Source organism: Colletotrichum spaethianum, assembly GCF_022836535.1.
Source record: "Colletotrichum spaethianum MAFF 239500 DNA, contig44, whole genome shotgun sequence".
NCBI classification, from domain to species: Eukaryota; Fungi; Ascomycota; class Sordariomycetes; order Glomerellales; family Glomerellaceae; genus Colletotrichum; species Colletotrichum spaethianum.
This window is the reverse complement of record NW_026054814.1, coordinates 318,844-338,557: the sequence shown is the minus strand read 5'-3', so window position 1 is coordinate 338,557 and position 19,714 is coordinate 318,844. Positions and strand designations below refer to the sequence as shown.

Genomic DNA, 19,714 nt, shown 5'->3' with positions numbered 1-19,714 from the left:
TAGTCAACACACTGCGAAGCGTCAGGCTCGTTACAAAGAACAAAAAAATGCCGGGGAAAATTACCGTAGCGTCATGATCCACGACCACAAAGACCGCAATAATGTCGAGACTACGAATTTCTGAAGTGAAAAAGTCCTAAGTAGACTCATGTATATGGATATCGACCGCTCACATTGGCAAAAGGAGCCTATCAATAATTGTGTTGTAAATTAGTGATGAAGTTACTAAGTGTAAGCGTAAGCATAAAAAGAAAGAATATGGTACACAATTGCATTAATTGAGCTAAGACTAGATTCTCAGGCCGCCTGCCACGTTATGCAGGGCTCTCAGCACAATGATTGCATCACTGATCGGAATGGGGGTCGCCAAACTATACCCATCCATACATCTAGCTCTGTGCACCATCGACCGCCTTGTCATGTCTGGCAGTCTCTACTGATAGATGTAACAAAACGGACCATCAAGCGTGCTCAGGGCATCCCGGATGCTCAAAGTACCTTCGGTGACGTAGCCTACGTTCATCAGGTCATCAAGCGTCCCATTTCGAGATGGCGGGCTGTTATTGAGCGTGATGGTACCCGAGATAGTTCGGGCTTCCTCAGGATGCAACGCCTGCCATATGTAGTAGAGTTGATCGATCATGGCGTGGTGCATATAAAATCCTGGATCGTTAGGAGAGGAATAGAAGTCGCTGGAATCGCCATTCATGACGTAGTGTCCGCCAGCATGTGTGCCAAGATACCCCTCTCCAATACGTCCTTGTAGCTCAGCCTGAAAGTCCTTGATTGTTGGCTGATTCAACAAAAGTACAATGCTAGACTCGTGCAGACTCTCGCTGGCTGTGGGGTTAATGTCGCGGACAAGGCATCGCGGGTTGTGTCCAAATCCGTTATCGGGTCCTACGACCATACCGTCCATTCCAGGCGAAACGGGCCCAAGGTTCACCACCATATCTTTGAAGGGCCCTGATTTGACGCAGCCACCGCCTTTACCAGACGGTAGCCAGATGAACCCAGCAACGAGGGACCCATTGTGCGCGACATAGGCACCATCTCCAGACAAGGAGGTGTCGCTACCGTCAAAGACAGGGGACTTGGTTTGATCATCGGCGTGTGTTGCCCAGTTCCAGTATGGTTGACGGCCTTGGTAACCACACTCACTGCGAAGAATTGATTCATAAGTGTGAAGAAAGTACCGGTGCCAAGTAAGAAAATTGGCCTGAGAATGTTAGCTTGGACCTATATGGGCTATTAAGACGGCAGGAACTTGCAGTATTGTGAATAGAGTTGGTTTGATTGATGTGTGTTCCCACAAAGTCATCATATCTGTTGCGCACTCCCGGAATAAGCGATGTAGGAGTGCGAGCTGGCTTCTTCTGGAGGCATAGGACTGCGTTGATGTAATCCTTCTTTTCCAGAGTGGTAAAAGCCGCCCAGTCTTTGCGTACCACTGCACTGGAGGGGTTACACTGGCCACTATAATTGGCTTTCTTGAGAGCAGCAAGAGCCTCTTGTTTGAGAGTACTGATTTGATCTCGAGGTTCCAGAGGGGCTGCAGAGATGCAGGAAGTAAAAAAAAAGAGTGCTAAGCAGAACGTTTTGGAAAAGCATGGTTGACGATGTTTTCTTTTTTCTTTCGGTTCGAGTTTTGGGGTTTTTTTGGGTTTTCTTGGTTTTTTTTTTCTTGGTTTTTTTTCTGGCAGTGCAATGAAATGAAAAGACTTTGAAGTGAAAACGAGTGTCTTTCTGGTTTGAGAACGAGTGTTGTGTGTCGGTTGACAACGAATGTTAAGCGCAAGAGAGATGAAGGGAATATCAAAATGGGCGACGGCAGTGTTCTATTAAATAATCTTCTATAGAATTCACATAATCATTATTGCTACACCGTACTCAGAAGCCCCTTGTGAAAAACAGTAGCATATTCCTGTGAAATGAAGCATAATTTAAGTCATCTGGCGCTAGTAAACTGATCACGAACGGAGTGGATATCACCGCGTCGTTCACTCGCCAATAAGAATCAGCATTCTCAACTTTAAAGGTAGGAATCTCATGTTTGGGTCATTTCCGGCTGGCTACTGTCAGACGTTTCCGTACCAGAATAGTCTAAAAGACGCCAGGCACGAATACTACATTAAGGGGTGTAAATCAGTGACCATAAAACTATCACGAACTATCCTATCCTGGCATATTTCTTGCCGATGCTTAAAACCAAGCTTCTATTTTGGGTTAGTGAACCTATCATTCTAAAAGGCCGCGCAAGCAAGATATCGCAAAGGTGAGAAAACTGGTTCGATACGAAAAGCAGATATAGATAGATTTGACTGCGCCATCCTGAGTGACGTATAGATCAGTGGTGGTAATCTAAGGTGGAGTTCCGTACTAGTGAGACCGAAAACCTCAGCAAGACCAGGCCAATACACATTACACTCCCTCTTAACCGCTTAATCAGCGGCCTCTACTCGCTTTGGAAGCGCCCTGCTAGGAAGTCCAGGTCTTATGCGTTCCCTCCTCGACTAGGATTGTTGCCACACGGCGTGCTCCTCTAGGTTCCAAACGAAATCAAAGTCAGTCGGTAGCTTTAAGACCCCATTCGCGATTCATCATGCCGGTTTTGGTGAACATAAGATTTGGCTCGACCCTTAGATAATACTTGCGAATAGCTTCGAATGAATGAACAGCTATCCGTAATAACTTTGCAATCCCTATTAATGCATAAAAAGCTGCCTCAGCTCTTTTACTGCGCCGGCTTTTTCCCAACCATCAAGTACATAGGCGTGAACAGTTTCCTCTTCCCCCCAGCAACCAGCCCATCAGCAGCAGTAGCCAATGCGTCTGCCGTCTTCTTCGTGCCCGCAGGCGCGACTCCGGCAAACTCCAATAGCCCTGTAAGATGGTGCATTATCGATCGACCCCAGTGAGTCATACGTATGCAAGCGAAAATGTCAGAAACTGACTGTGCATACTTTAGCTCGCCCGCAATCGGCCAATACCAAGGCAACTCATCCGGACGGGCCGCCAGATCCTCGTGGTGAAGCAGTTCAAATCCCACGGACTTAAAAGCCATGATTCCTTCCGAAATTGTCACCATGTTTGATATGCCGCTGCCTAGCTCAATGTCCAGTCGAATACGGCGATGCTCAACGTCGTCGTTATCGTAGTCGTCTGTCATCAGCCACTCGTAGACGCCACAAATGCCACCAGGCTTGAGCACGCGCAACATTTCACCATAGACACCCTCGAGTCTAGGTGCGTGTACGGTGGCCTCTATAGCATAAACGGCGTCGAAAGTGTTGTCGGGGAATGGCATCTGCATGAAGTCTCCTTTCACAAACTTCAGTTGATCTGACAGCTTCTCCTTGACGGCGTAATGTGTGGCTCGATCAATCTGGTAATCGTTGTTGTTCAAGCCAGTGATGTGTGCGCCGGTAAATTTCGAGATCTCGTGAGCAGGGTCACCAACGCCACAGCCGACGTCAAGAACAGCAATGCCCTTCTTTATGCCCATGCGATGCGCGATGTAATGTTCATGACGAGCAATTGCCTTGGAAAAAGACTCTGCCGGAGCGAAGCGGCAGAAATGGAAAGATTGACCCCATCCATACTCGTAGAGATCAGAAGCAAGGTTGTAATAACTATTAACACAGATTAGCATTGTCGGGAGGAGAGGGGATGAATCCATGAATCAATTCAACATACTGTCTGGTTAGACTGGCGTACTCGGCCATCCTCGACTCTCGATCTGCCGCAGTCTCTTTGTCGGCAGTTTTGTCATCGAAATGCTTGAAGTATTGCTCTATAGCAAGCTTTTTTGCTTCCGGATCCTTGGTGAACATAGCTGCTATGCCTCCCTTGGCTTTTGCCGAGTCTCCGTGTAAGATCTTGTTGAAGTCGGCATCGCGTTGGTGATCCTCCCTTTCTAGTGTACCCGCCATGTTTACCAGTCGGGAGATCTCCAAAGGGACAGCGGTTGGTCAGTTCCAGTAGCTTGATGAGCTCGATAGCAGCATGACTGATTGCAATTCAGTCAAGTGTTGAATGATGCTCGGTGAGTTCAACTTATAGTAATTGAGTAGGCATGCACCGTGTTTGCCAGTCACATGACAGATCATGGGACACGATCGGGGCCGACAAAGGGCTCTAAAGAAAGTTAGAGATTTCAGAAATCACGTATGTGAACAAGGGGTCGACTTTACGAATACGAATAAGCACTGGAACATCTTCTCAGCGCTCGTAGAAACATTAGGGTAAGTGACACATTCAAGGCCATGCAAGCATTCAACCACTCCAGAAATGTCCTAGCGCCTCAGATTATGGCTTGGCATACATAAGTGTCATGTAATCTTTTCGGACCGTAGACTAAAGCATGGTGGTAACATCTAAGGTGCTCACAGCAGCAACTCCACATCGAGAAGAGGCAGAGACCTTTCAAGCAAACATCCTTCTTTACGTCCGCAAAAGTGAAATTAGTATAAGCTGCCTGGTGAGGACTATGTTCTGCGGATTCGATCTAGCCAATCAAGTTATCCCAAATGATATGCGGACTCTTATTGGGGTTGGGACCACAGATATTCGGTGTTACGCCCGACAACGCCCCGGTACCTTCATTTAGTTGAGTTCATTGACATACGTGATTGACTCCATCACGTGTCTTCATTAGTTCAGAATAGATATTGGTTGAGCTCAACTAAAGTCATATCTCCAACGTATCACGGTAGTACCAAGCAGGAGGTTGTTGAAATCGAATACCATTACCGATATGGACAAGAGCTCTGGTCTCTCACTGTGACAGCACTCTAGCGATGATGCAAATGGCGAAACGGCGGAACGTTGATGGATTGCAAATGCTCGGGACTTTGGAAGCTTACGAAATACGCACAGTACCCACAATACCCACAACTGAACTAAACACTGCGCCTATCGTATAGGACCCTGCCTGTCTCTGCCTCCCAGGTTTCCGTAACTGGGAGAGCAGGGGCTGTATTTTGAAGAGACCTAGTATCCTGTAGGTGCATGCTTGATATCGATTGCATCGGCGAAATGGCCATAGTTCCAGACTCCGTGATTGGCTGCTAGCGTATCCCGATGGAGATTAGCATATGCAGGTCTCGTGTAGCTTCTACATATCCATCACTGCGGCTCGACGAGTGAAAAAGTCCCAAAAGAATCCTGTGATGCCCGAACCCACATCAATACACTCCCACAGACATCAGACACCGAATACTCTCATGATAATTACAGTCGTCTTCGTGGTCTGCCCGTTATTGACCATTGTCATTGACCTCACGCTACATAAAAACTCTCTACGCAAAGGCTCTGGCGAAGTTAGACAAGGTTTGTATATGCTTGTCATGAGCAAGTGTGTATGCAAAATGTTAGTGGGTATAGCAGACCAGCGGTGCGGTCTAGAGTAGACAGCACGAAGGTACGCCGTGACAGGACCACTGCCAGAAACCATTTTCTTCCGGGACACAAAGATTAGGAGCCCAGAAACGCGGTTTGACAAAGCACTGATAAGTGCAAACTGTATGGTTGTTTTTTCAAGGGCATTATCACCCCATCCCCGATAGGGAACGAAGAAGGTTGTTAGCCATGGTCATGGGTGGGGACACGGACTTCGGCCAAGTCGACATCCATCGGGACCAAATGTGCGGCCCAAAGTTAGGAGTGGGACTACTGACCTTCTGTGCAATGACGAGGCGCAATACGAATACGGTGAGACATAACAGGAACCGAGCCCACAAAGTTCGCCGCATCTCAGTCGTTTCGAGGCCTTGGGTGTTCATCTTGCAACGAGGCCTTGCTCTACAGGCTTACTGGGGAGACACATCCTCAATATCTTCACCCGGCTAATTTTCGTGTTGTTGAACCATCGTTTGATATTCATTCCTCTCCCTCACAGCACTAGCTTCCCGACCAGGACAACGCGCTGGGTCCGGTTCATTGACAAAAACTTCTTTACTGTGGTGTAGCTCTTGCACATAAAGAAGACACGCCTAGACTACCCACAACGTCGGTCGCCCTGCGTCGCTTCCTTTGGCTTCTCCCAGAATTCTGAAAGATTTGGCACATTATAACGACCGTCAAGGTCATTAACGACCAGTTTGTATCTCATCGGGGGTAAAAGAATTGTCGAGAATGAGGAAAAGTCAGCGGTGAAGTGGAACGCGTTAGCCTGATGCGTTTGAATCTAATTTGACCACAAATACTATGACGAATGCAACATAATCCTTTGTTGGGGATCTCCGAAAATGTTTGTCTAAGGCGATATCTGTCAAATTTCTTTATTTGCGGCACACAACACCTACTGATTTTACCCCCTAAATGCCACATTCGGTGATCTCCCCGATTGATGCACCTTACAATACAATCAAAGTCCGCGGTTGTAGAAACGTAGCATGGGAAGAGCAATCATAAAACACAGAGTGAAGGCAGATCCCTTCTATGGCAAACGACGCAAGGACCGGCACCGCTCATGTCTCACCCGGGTCCTCTTAAATCAAAGCTCACACTCAATCCTAGTCGGATACCGATCGCCATCGCTTTCCGGTCCACCCAGCCCGTCGAGTTTTCTGCTTATCGGACTCCCCACATCACTAGTCTAATAAATTGTGACGATAAGACCTGTCTGATCCTTGGAACAAGAGGGGAATCGATGGTCTGCAAGCCTGACGCTCCCTGCATAGCTGCCAGGCGCCAGGCAATGGCACCTGGATCCGATGAGTAATGAGAAGGCTTCGGCTTATTTCAGATTCGCAGCCACAAGGATTGGGAATCTGAGGAGAAAACGTTCGGCTCCAGCCGATTTTGGACAGCGCCTGGAAGACGAAGTCACCCGAGCTTGCATACTACCTAATGACGGGTCTATGTAGCCCCGCCTTCTTTTCGAGTTAAGTTTTGGATCTCGCAAAGAATGAATAAGCCCTAGGTGAGTGACATTTTGCGATCGGTGTGGGGTTCGCGTCCTGTCTTTGATTGTTCTTTAATAACTTGGCCTGAACCCGAAGGTAGCCTACGTGCTGGTACTCTGTTTGCTTCATGCACAAAACCCGCCAGATTTCTGATTCTTGAGAAAGTCGAACCAATTTTTTATTACCATCTTCATTGAACGAGCTGTGGCTATTTGTCAGTCCTAACATGCAGCAGTCGTTCTCAACGAAGAACTCCGTTGCCACAGCACGAAGTGGCTGCACGACGTGCAAGGCAAGAAAGGTCAAGGTAGATTCATCTTATCGACATTTGCATTGCTTGATTAGGAGACCTCATGTGCTACTACGCATTCCTACCTTTCACGGAGCTCGCCAATGGGATGACTATTGATACCCAACCACAGGGATGAAGATACGAATACTGAACAAGATCTACAGTGTGACGGGCAAAAATCTGGATGCCAGAAAAGCACCAAGCGCGGGGGGGTCTATGACTTTCTGTCGCCCCCATCACGACGTCCGATATCGAGTCTCACCCAGCGTCCGGGCGAATTGAACTTCCTCGACCTCGAACTCTTACATCACTATTGCAATTTCACTGCCCAAACCTTATCCGACGATTCGATACTGCGTGACTTTTGGCGTGTAAATGCTGTCAAGCTGGGACTGGAATGCGATTACGTTATGCGGAGCATTCTTTCCTTGTCCGCCCTTCATCTGGCACACCTAAGTCCGGAGAGAGGAGACAGTTTGATAAAAAAATCGACGACTCTCCAAAGAGTTTCCTCCAGTACAGCTATGGCTTTAATGGAGCAGGTTCAGTACAATGATAAGGCGAATCTGGTCATCTTCTCAGTGATGACCATTTATGTTGGTAAGGATACCAAACTAGTCATTAGAAATAGGAACTAACTTGAATCCGCCAGTACTAGCCAAATCCCAGCTTGTACAAGATGCACCACCGGAAGACGTGGCTCACTGCCCGGACTGGATCGTCTTATTTTGCAGATGTCAGCATCTGATTGAAGAACCCATCGATGGTTCATTAATTTCACCAATCATTATCCGCCTGGCGGCACACTCTCAAGTTCGAAGAATGCCGTCCTACAATACACATCTTCGCGACCTTAAAGCTAGGATAAACTCTTTAGAGCGGGATGGAGAACGCCTAGCCATTTACGACAATGCTGTCGACGCACTTGACAGATTATATAGGGCTTTTGATGAGCACGAGAATCAACAAGATATATTCGCTGCGTTTGGCTGGATCGCTACGGTTGCAAAGAACTTCCTGCCACTGTTGCTTGAATCTGATCAGAGAGCTCTCGTTATATTCTTACACTTTTGTAAGCTTCTCAGGAGATTACACGCCCAGTGGTGGCTGGATGCGTGGGTAAGCAACCTCTTTCAAAGAACGTTTGCTTCATTAGACGACGAACACAAATCTTGGGTTGAGAGCCTAAGAACATAAAGGAGCTTCATCTCTGAATGAAAAATCAACCTGTCCGTCCCAGGAATGTAGCAATGTGCTTGGTTAGATCGCTATCAGTTTACTGCTAGTAGATGCTGATGCTAATTAAACACCATACACAATGAAATTGATACCCTGAGTGATGCTGCATTATGATAATGGATGAATGTATAAGATGATCACCCTTACACTACATGTCGACTTAGAGAGGCAGTCACAAGGTTACATTCTGCTCATGCATCTGGGACTAATTTGTGCCCATATTACTGGGATCCTCTGAAACTCAGCCCCAGCAATAGGGACTACAGCTGGGTCCACTTTTATCGGCTAGCCGTCATGACGCCAAAGCCATGAAGGAGGGGCAACCCAACCACTAAAAAGTTCGCTTACATCGGCCCTACAACGTAACTCCATTTCTCTACCGTCTTTAAGTTGACGCCATTCACTATCCGGCAAAGTACAACACGGTTTCCGATTCCACTCGGCCTAGCAGCACAGCATTGTAATGGCCTGTTGTTCTAAATAAAGAATAGATTCAAGTCCCAAAAGAATATATGACTTGGCTCGGACAATTGACCAAAATGCAAAAGCATGTCAAAATTGCCATAGACATACATGTACGGTGCGTAGAAGCTGATTGATCATCGGTGAATTTTCAGTCACAGCCCGCGTCTGAAGCCCGTTGAGCTGGAAATTGAAATTTCCAACTTCGCGTGTGGAACTGCGCTGAAACTCCACCATTCATAATCTCTCGTTATGTGCCAAGTTGATTTTGTAACGGCCGTTCCTGACAGGGATGCTGCGATCTTGTACTCGTTATTGGAAGTCTTTGCAGCAGGGTGACAATCTGGGATGTGGCTGCTATCTTTCTCGCGTTTGGCCTACAGACGGCGGACCTAGTGGCCAGGATTTGGGGCGGCCGGGGACTTAAGAGGTGGGCCCTAACGGAGGTACGAATGCCCGTTTTTCAGCTTCATTCCATTCTGTCAAACCAGGCTTACATACTTAGCGGCCAGGGAGTTAAGATGTGGAGCTACCGCTAAAATGGCTTCCGTGGTTCCACTCGTGTTCAAAGCATCCATAAACGCCCTAATTGCTAGTGCTTCTGAATTATATAGAAGCCTACCCGGAAATCATTCTTACCATCGTCAAGCATGTCCGGTTCAAGGAGATGAGGTAGTAACAAAGCAGCAGACTCCCTGGTAAGAAGGCTTTTTGACCTACCAGTCAAGTCCATTGATCCAATCACAAGTCTCCATCGAACGAGAAAGACAGCAAGTAAAAGCTTGATCCAAAAAAAAAAGGCTAAAGCCGAGCTCCCCGGTAGATTTGTGTAAATTAGATACAGTGATTCCGGCCTTTTGGTCTTGTTTTTTTGGGGTCTTTTTTTGGGTACTGGTCGTGCTCACACCCTCCCCAACTACCACGCACTTTCCAAAGTGTCGATCGCTGCGTCAGACTTAGGAAGGGTAAACATGGGTGCTCAGGAAATGTCTTACGTCGATGCCTGCACTATGCAACCGAGCATAATGTTAGGACTAAGTTCGCCAAGGTTACCCCGGTACAAAGGTGCGCCCACTCACTTGATAAAAAGGTTTCTACGTCCGTGACACGCGTCAAAGGGATCCTTGTCGGATTCTCTTCGTAAGACTCCTGTTGATATGCATAAGCTCAGGTCTTTTTGTAAGTCTGCCCGTGTCGTCGTTCTCGGCGGCGTGGTCGGCCCTAACCCCTTCGCTCCCCCTCGCCCGTCCCGTCTGGCCCCGCTGCAGGAAAGCCCCGCTAGAAGACCTACCTGTTTCTTAGGCATCCGTGGCGCCAGCTATTTCTTAGTTAATGAGGTGCGTTAGAAGGGAGCGAAATTCGTTTTATGTGTTGGGTTATCAGTCCAATACCGGCCCCTTTATCTAAAGTGGGTAACTAGTATTGTTTCAGAAGTGGACTTTCGTGATTTGTCATTTCCAGAAAACGAAATATGGCACTCGTTACTCTGCATACAGCTGGGAGGTGAAGCTGGAATGAACATACACTGAGATTGGACTGGCGTATTTGCTTAGTCAACGTCCCGCTTTCCCGTAGTGGTTCATCCAAATCTCAGCACGTGCTTTAACAATGACAATTTAACACTTAAGATCCAGACCTCAAAAGCCGCTTACTCATACAAGTACAGTTTCACTGTTTCATAGCTGGAAATGTTAATGGATAACTTGTGTTGGTTTTCAGTTCGTCTAGTAGTACCTTGTTGGAATTAATCGGAATCCCGAGTCAGGGCTTGGCTGGAGTTTGGAGCTAACCCTGGAGCTTACCATAAAGAGCCACTGGGACGCCGTATCCAGCTTGTCAAGCTTACACGGGCTGTGGCCCGGGGGAAAGACACACACATGTAGACGAACAATCCAACTGATTCGCGAATCTAACAGGGGTAACCAGGGTTACAGTATCGGCTCTCGGCAGCCAAATATGTCCGTTGAGGTTAGTTACGGAACAATCCTTCCTTTCGTCAGACTTGGTAGGCGCAGTAGGAGGTAGGAGTGTAGCAAAAGGTCTCGTCTTCCTTGCTCTGCAGCTGTTGGTAATGCCGCTTTGTCGCAAGCGTTAGCTCGGCATGGCACGGCCCCAGCCACGCGGCTATGCCATGTAATGAGTAGGCACCACCAGCCTCAGAGTTGGGTCACTCATCGAAGGCTGTCTTGAGGCACGCGATACAAGAACACAACTACAGTACCACCGATGGCAATGATAGTCGCCGCGAAGAACGGCAACCCGATCCACGCCCCGCCTGCAGCGTTCCCAGCCTTCAACAAGCCCGATATGATGGGCGAGGAGACGAGCATACTAATCATCTCCACCCACGTGATGGTCGTGTTGAGCGTGCCAACTGAGTGTGGCTCAACAATGGCATTGAGCATTGCTCGGCAGATGTTTGTGTAGCAGGATCCCATCGAAAAGATGACAAGAGCTAAATACTCACATGTCAGCCAGGGCGCTGTACTCTTCGACAACTGGAAGATTGCAAAAAGGTGACGGAAGGGGTAGTGGGACATACCGCAGATGATGAACCAAGGCGCAAAAGCGATGGCCACCATGAAACAGCCAGTAGCCAATAGGATTCCCGTTACACGGGTGAGCCAAAGGTCGCGGATCAGGGGATGCACGCCTGTCCGTTTGGTAATGAGCTGACTGATTCCCGGAAGCACCACAAGCAACATGACCATGTTAGTGACGGTTGAGACCGTTCCAAGGAGAGTGGACTGCCAAAATCCGTCAGCATAGTTGTATTTTCAGTAACCTTTAAGACTTAGGAACCGAGCTGCTTACCTTTGCCCACGACCAGTTGAACAGATTGTGGACATATTGCGACATGATCTCAATCTTGGTATACTTGACAACAACTGTCAAGTTGAAACTAAGTAAAAGAACAGCCACACTTCTTGACTTGAGCAGAAAGTTGTAGACATGGCCTACGTCGTTCTTCACGGGAAAAACGATTTGCTCCCACAGCGTGCGTGTGTCTTTTGCGCCATTTTCTGTGTCGTGCAGCGATTGCTCTGCCTGGCGATCGGCGGCCCTGCGCACCTTAAGCGTTTCTGGAATGAAAGGTGGGATGCATGTTCCTATCATTAAGAAGGCCATGCCGAGGGTAAGGGGAAGCCATGGGTTCTTGTTCAGGAGCGCGGCACTGAGGGGTACGACGACAAGCTCTCCCGCCACGGCAGTTGCCCCAATTCTGTAATAGACTGCGGTACTATCATCTGTGAGCATTCTTCCATCGCGGGGTAAACACACAGAAGTCTTACAGCTCGGAGACGGGGACTACGTCAGATATCATGGTCCAGATCATGGCGTTCACCATACCTACGCCTCCGCCAATAAAGTGAAAAACAGATCCGATCCATATGGTCCACGGAGGGAGGATCTCGGGGAACAGAACTAACATCGTTTAGCAGAAGCATATCCGAGGACTACCGCTCAGGACTCACGGGGTTGAAGCTGCCACAAGAGTTCAAGGGTGACGCCCAACATAGCGAGGGACAAGACTAGCCGGCGACCGTACTTGTCGGCAATAATGCCATATGGAATTGACGTTAGAAGTGCTATAAGATACATCAGAATGAATTTATTGCATTGATTAGTGGGGGAGAAAAGGCTCACGGGCGACGCAATCTAATGAGGCTTGCCAGCCTTTGATCATGGCCAGTTCACCCTGGACCTCAGGAGTCTTGCAAACATCGGTATCTACATCCGAAAGAATGTGATCGGGGAAGTACTTGCGACAGATAATATTTTCCAAAAGCTGATAGGACGGTGGAATCTGGAGGTATGATCCGATCTCGATGATAATGATGTAGGTCATTGCCAAGCCAATAATTTTGGTTCGATTGCCCTTGCTTGGGAGCACTGAGCTCTGTGGGTCGTAGCCAAGCAGTGGCGTCTCCTCCTCGGACGGCCTCTCTCCAACATGTTCATCAACATCTACGGGCTTCGTTGGCGCCATTCCAAAGGGGCCTTTGCTAGCTTTGACGAAAAGAGAAAGTATGATGGAAGAAATGGCTCGCTTCTATGCAAGAACCACGAGAAAAATCCGGAGATGTTTCCTCGAGATACTTGATATAAATTAAGTCTCAGATGTCTCTAGAAAGTATTTGTGCAGTGACAACAAGTTGCCCGGCATCCTAGCAAGGAAGGTCGACTGGAAATGAACCACGCTACCTACGAGCTAACGTCACGAAAATGCAAAGGGTCCGAACCCCTATCGATACCCAAGCAGGACAGACGATCCTGGCCTGGCCAATAAATTGACAGCCAATACATACAGTTCACGACAAGCCCCTTTCAGATCGATTGAGTTTGCTGAGGAGCATGGGTAAATTCATTTTCTGTGCCTCGTATGGCGCAAGCCAGCTAAGTGTCTGGGCTCTTTCGCTATTTGACCCACTGAAACTAGGCCTAATTCACTACAGTTCAAAAGTTCCGCTGCTGAGGTGTAAGATAAGTGATACCCACAGTCAATTTGCGTGCCAGGGTGAGAAATGCTGCCTGGTGGCGCAATAGGGTGAAAAATTGGTAATCCGTGATGTCGTCCGTGTGCAATGTCAAAAGACTCTCACTCATTTCCAGGCCTCCTGATCGGCGTATCAAGTCCTTCGATGTGCTGGCGCGACCCCAATTCCTGATAGCATTGTTGAAAAACTAAGCACTTCACTATCCCTTTCTCATAATACTGGTGGATTCATCTTCGGGATTCGTCCCGAACACTAGTGCAATGACAAACAAGGGGACCCATGGAGAATTCAAAGCTTGGCTATGATGAATGTGGTGACGTGGCCAGTCTGATTGAAATTCCCTACGGAATTGATCAACCGTTTTGGACTGCGGCCGGGATATGGCTAGGCAGGATTTTACTTCTACACTAGCCAGCGTGAAGTCACCTTGCTAGGGTTAGCCAACACCTTGGTTTCAGCTACCATGTAACTTTTTTCTTGCTTCCCTCTTCACCTGCAACGGATTATTTAGGTATTGTGTCACTTATGAATAGCGTCTTGGTAGTTGACACCATTGACATACACACTAAAATCTCATTTCGCAAAGGTATGACTAGGACTAAGAAATGCCAAGAAAAGAATCTGCCTTGGTGATGTAGCCACCAGAGCTTTCAAAGGGCGGAGAGCCAGCAACTCAAGGCGCCTTACGATGGAGGAGTGGAACTTCACAGATTTGCTGTATCGTCCGACGTGGCGATAAATGACAGTAAACCTGTCGTAGAGTCACCACTTAGGGTGGAAAAGACATAAGGAAAACGGCTTAGATTTCTATGTGCAGGATTGCTTTGTCTAAAATAAATAAATATGTATTCTGTGTAGTGGATCTGTACGAAGGGACTAGACTAATAGTTAATCTGGGCTTAGCGTAAATTTCATAAGGCTGTGTGATGCGCGTAAAGGTATTATAATATACCCCCCTAGGTAGATTAACAGATTCTAACTATTATATATTTAATAATAGCTATATATAAAAGAATTACTTTAAAAGAATAAATAAAGATATAAATACTTATTCTTAAAGTAATAAATATAAAAGAAATAGTTATGTAATATTATATTTAGTTATTAATAATAAAAAAACTACTTTTTTTTTTTTTATTACTTTTAAATAATTTAATTAGATTAATAGCCTTTAATTAGCTAATTAATTATTAAGTTAAGTATTTATTTTCTTTAATAATATTATTTTTTTTTAGCTTAGTAAAAAAGTTTTCTTTTTTTTTTTTTTTTTTTTTATAATAATAATAACTATATATCTAAAATACTATTATTTTTATTATATATATATACATTTATTTATATTATAAGCTCTTTATATAATATTAACGTTTAAGAATAAATACCTTTAAAATCTACTAAGAAGACTATTATGTATGCTTATATTACTGTAGTATACGCAGCTTAACTCAAGAAGTGTAACAAAGTGCGCAGAGGTAATAGGGAGAGTAGCAGCTCCCCTAATCCCCCTGGTAACCAGCCTGTGGTCTCTTCTCCTCTTGTACATTTATTTTTCGTCTAGGTCCTTTATATCTTAAGTGGTATTAACGTGTAAGAGTAGACTCCTCCTGCTAGAGGTCATAGTAGTAAAGAGGTTAACACTAAAGAGGATGGCTTATAGCTTCTTTTTCTAGCTGACCTCCTTATAGGTACTACAAGTAAGAATAAGGACAATTTAGAGTTACCTCCCTCCCTTAGCGCCTAAGCTTACTCTAACACAGTCCTAAGGGCCTTTTATAATTAGTAGTTAGCTAATATATTATGCTTTTTTTATTTAACTTAAACTTTTTATTAATTCTATTAAACAAAAATAACTACTTTTAGGTTTATACTAAAAAAAAAGATAAAGGAAAAAGAGGAGAATAAGGAGAAGAAGAAGAAGGTATACGTTAAGACCTTAAAGCTTACCCTCTAAAGAGACTTTAAGTACTTATAGTGTATTTAAAGTATACTATATAATAACTCTTTAAGTTAGTGTATACTAGTAAGCAGTAGCTAAACCCTTAAGTACTAGCATTATATACTTAGTAAAACCCTTTATATTATAATTATTAAGGGTTCTAAGCTTTACTATTTAGCCTAGAAGTTTTTAGTTATAAAGTATAGTAATATAGCTTTAAGTATATATTTTTATATATAATATTTATTTATTTAGTTTTAATTATTTTTATAGGTTTTTAGTTAAGTAATTAGTATATTATAAAGCTATATTATATTTAAGTAGACTCTTTTTTAAGGGGATATTTAGTATAGTATACAGAAGTATAGTAAGGTAATACTAATACTACCTAGTAAAAATATACTAATTAGTCTAGCTTTATTTAGTAGTCTTACCTCTAGTATAGCTATTACTATTATAAATAAAGGTTAAGTAGATACTATTTAAGCTGTAATTAATAGCCTTATTAGTTAGTTAATATCTATATTAACTATGCTTATATACTAGCTCCTTATAAACTAGTATATAGCGTTTCTAAAGGGTTAGTAGTGTTAAAAAAACTTCTTTCTTAGGCTTCTACTAAGAGCAGAAGCTTATAAGCTATAAATAATAATTTTAAATAATCTATAAGTATTCTTCTTCTACTAATACCTCTTCTTTAGTATATATGATTTTTATTTATATATCTTATAAGTTAAGGAGTACCTTAAAGTACTTAAATTTTACTTTAATAAGGTTCTTAGTAAGACTATTTATTAGTATATAGTTTATTAGTATATATATAATATTAAATAAATGTTTACTATATTCTTGTTAAAGCTATATATTCTAAATATTAATGTACTATAAGTAGGTTAAAATTTAGTTACTTTTACTTATAATAAGGTAAATAGTTTAATTATTATTATAATTAATCTTCTATATATTACTAAGCTTAAGTTATATATTTTAAAAAAGATACTTAAAAGTAATAGTTTTTTTTGTAATATACTTAAAGCTAAGGAGCTTAGCCTTAGTTATTAATATTATGATAGTATTTTGTTAAGTAGCTTTTTACTAAATTAGACCTCTAAAGAGTAAAATAATATATCTTTAGAATAATCTTTATGTTTTATTATTATCTATGAACAAAGTATTACTTGTAATTAGTAGTACCTATGCACCCCCTGAGGTACCAAAGTAGATTACTAGGTACTAAGTATAATATAAATATCTAATAACTTAGTCTACTACTTATTAGTAAACAAGTAAAGGGTTTGTTAGGAAACATAAAAGTAAAGTATATATAAATATAACGTTAGGTTAAATTATTATTATAGTATAAAGGATTAATCCAACTTTCTCCTAGAAACGCTTTACATTAACTAAAGTTACTTAAAGGTTATTCTTTTTAAGTATAATTATTAGTAATAAAGTAGTTAGTGTTCTTAAGTTAATAAGGTTAAATCTCTTGGTAATATACTTAATGTATTAGTTATAGGCTAAATAGATCTTCTGCTTTAGCTGGTTATGTAGGATCTATATACTTAGATACTATTTAGCTAAGCCTTAGTCTTTTATTTTATATATTGTTTAGATTCCTTTTATAATCTTCTTTATATCTCTTATGTAAGACTTGTGATAAAGTATAAGGATATTATTAATATAAAAAAAGAGAAGTATTTTTTTATTTAAGGTCTAAAAGAGATATAAGTCTTTACTTATAGCCTTTATCCTAAAATAACATAAAATACTTAAGAGTTTTTTATACTAAAGGAAAAATATATTTCTAAGACTATAAAGTATATACTATAATTTAATAATTTTATCTAGTATCTTAAAGCTATCTAAAAGGAAGTATATAATAAGTAGTTTGTTTAGTCCTCTCTTAGCGTTCAGAAATACATTAACTATATTAAATTAGTATATTTTAAGGTTAAATTTAGCTATAATAGCTATTATAACATAAAAGGTCTATACTATAAGTATTATTATATATATCTATTTAAAAGAATACTTTTCTTACATATTACCCTTTATATAGATTTATGTTTTATAATAGTTAAAAAGACTATCCTAGTTTATCTTATATAAGAAGACCTACTTTAAGAGAATTAGTTTTTAAGTAACTTTACTTTAATTTATTACTTTCTAGGTACTTATCTACTTAAGCTTCTAAATCTTAGTTATTACTATTTATAGGAAAAGGTCTTAATATAGCTAGGAAAAGTTCAAAAGCTCTTTCTAGTTCTTTAGTAAAGGTAATAGCTCTTTTATTTTTTTTTTATTATATAGTTTTAGTATTTTCTAGGTATACTTTATTTAAATAATTAATATATAAATATAATTATAGATTATTTAATGTCTAGTAGCCTCTTTATCTAGTATTTTTTGCTTTTTTAGTAAAAAAATGTTAAAGAATATATCTTAGCTTTATTTTAAATATAAAAATATAAAGAGGTAGCTAGTGTTCTTTGTTTTATTAGATTAGCTTATTATTACTAGTTCTAGTAATAAGCCTTATTAGTGTTAGCTTTATTAAGTTAAGGTATTATAGTTTAGGCTATTCTGATTACTAGTACTTAATCTTTGCTTTTAGTTAGTGTAGCTTATAGATACTAATCTTAAACGTATTATTAGTTCTTCTTTTGTTTTATTCTTCTTGTTTAAAGGTAAATTAGTATAGATAATAATCTTATCTTTAATTACCTTAGTTAAGTAATTAACTTCTTTAGATTCTAATATGTCTTTGTTTACTATAGCTTAGTCCTTAATAGTTATTATTGTTTTAATCTCTTAATCTAGGACGTCTCTTGGTTTAGGTAAGGGATTAAGGGTTAATAGCTACCCTCTTTACTAGATATAGTATACTTTATAGTTACTTTGTTTCCTTTTGTCTAGAAATACTGTTCTTAGTACAAGAGTAGGTAATAGAAGCTATTATGAAGGGTATTCTTCTTATAGGATTAGAGTAATGTTAACTTCTTTTATAATACTTAGAACATAGAATTTAAGGTTATAATTTATATTTAAGTATTATATATTATTTATAATTACTTATGCTTTCTTAGCTAAGATTATTACCTTTATATTATTTTTCTTATAGAATTAGCTTTTATTAAATGTTATATTTTATGTGATTATAACCTACTAAAGTAAAGGGATCTATATTTAATATAGGTTATAAGTATTCTAAATATAGCCTATTAAATATCTAATATAACCCCTTAGTTTTACCTTAAAGTATTATTTTTTTATATCTTTCTCTTGGTTTCTTTAAATAAGGTATACTTAGTAGCTATATATATAAAGCTATTCTTATTATAAATATAAGTCTTAGCTAAGGGTTACTTAGTATTAAGGTTATTATTAGTAAAAATATTATTTAAATTATCTCTTTTCTTTCTTAATTAAATAAAGCTAAGTGTTATACTAAAAAAGGCTAATATTATAAAAGTATATACTAGCTATTACTATTTTAACCTATAGTTTATATAAAAGGTTTATTTTAGAAAATAGTTTAATACCTCTAGTTATTGTTTCCTAGCTAGCCCTCTTAGCTTTACTATTTAGCTCCTTTATATATAAAAGGGTAGTCTTAACCTTAATCTCCTCTTCTTCTACTTATTATTAGAACTTTATATTACTGTTAATTACTATAACAGAGTAGTCTATATTCTACTTTATCTTATATAAAGCAAGGCTATATTACCTTATTATTTATTACTTAAAGATATATAGAACTCTGAATATACTCTTATAGGTTTTTAATACCTTTAGGAATCTAAAAAATTAGCTAATATATTTATCCTTAATTACTATAAGCTATAAGTTCTTATTATACCCTTTAAAGTAGTTAAAAAGGTCTTAAGCAATTCTATAGTATAAGTAAAGTAACCTTTGTTCTAATCTTTGTCTTAAGACTACCTTCTTTATATAGGTTGTTTAGTAATAAAAGTATTCTAATCTCTTATAGGCCTTGATTTTTACCCCCTAAGCATTTAAAACTAATTACTTAAGCGCTTAAGGTCCTAGATAGCTACCTTGTAGATATTAAAGCTAGGTAAAGTCTGAGCAAGTACTTTTCTTGTAGTATAAAGGTTATATAAAAGTATTATAGTAAAGTAACATTATTACATTAACATTAACTATAGCTATATTACTTATAAGGATTTATATATAAATAAAATAACTAATAAGAGGCTTGTATTTAAGAAAAGTAATATTTACTTTCTATATAAGTTACTTAACTATAAAGCTATCTAAATATCCTTTATATTAGAAAATATAATTAAGTCCTAAGTACTAAATACCTATTATATAGAGTAAAACTTCTAATATAACGTTTACATAAAAATTC

At 40.9% G+C, this 19,714-nt stretch overlaps 2 protein-coding genes across 2 annotated transcripts; both read right to left on the bottom strand.

Moving 5' to 3' along the window:
- Positions 1–3,635: 3,635 nt before the first annotated feature.
- On the bottom strand, positions 3,636–3,932 carry ColSpa_11282 (sterol 24-C-methyltransferase erg-4; the record flags this gene model as incomplete). The annotated part of the gene is made up of 1 exon (XM_049277494.1): positions 3,636–3,932. One exon carries the CDS (start codon positions 3,930–3,932, stop codon positions 3,636–3,638), a length of 297 nt encoding a protein of 98 aa, XP_049133451.1.
- Positions 3,933–11,072: 7,140 nt separating this feature from the next.
- On the bottom strand, positions 11,073–12,892 carry ColSpa_11281 (efflux pump ustT; the record flags this gene model as incomplete). The annotated part of the gene is made up of 5 exons (XM_049277493.1): positions 11,073–11,356; positions 11,444–11,648; positions 11,716–12,124; positions 12,195–12,327; positions 12,550–12,892. The coding sequence occupies 5 exons, from the start codon at positions 12,890–12,892 to the stop codon at positions 11,073–11,075; spliced, it is 1,374 nt and encodes a 457-aa protein (XP_049133450.1).
- Between the last annotated feature and the right edge of the window lie 6,822 nt (positions 12,893–19,714).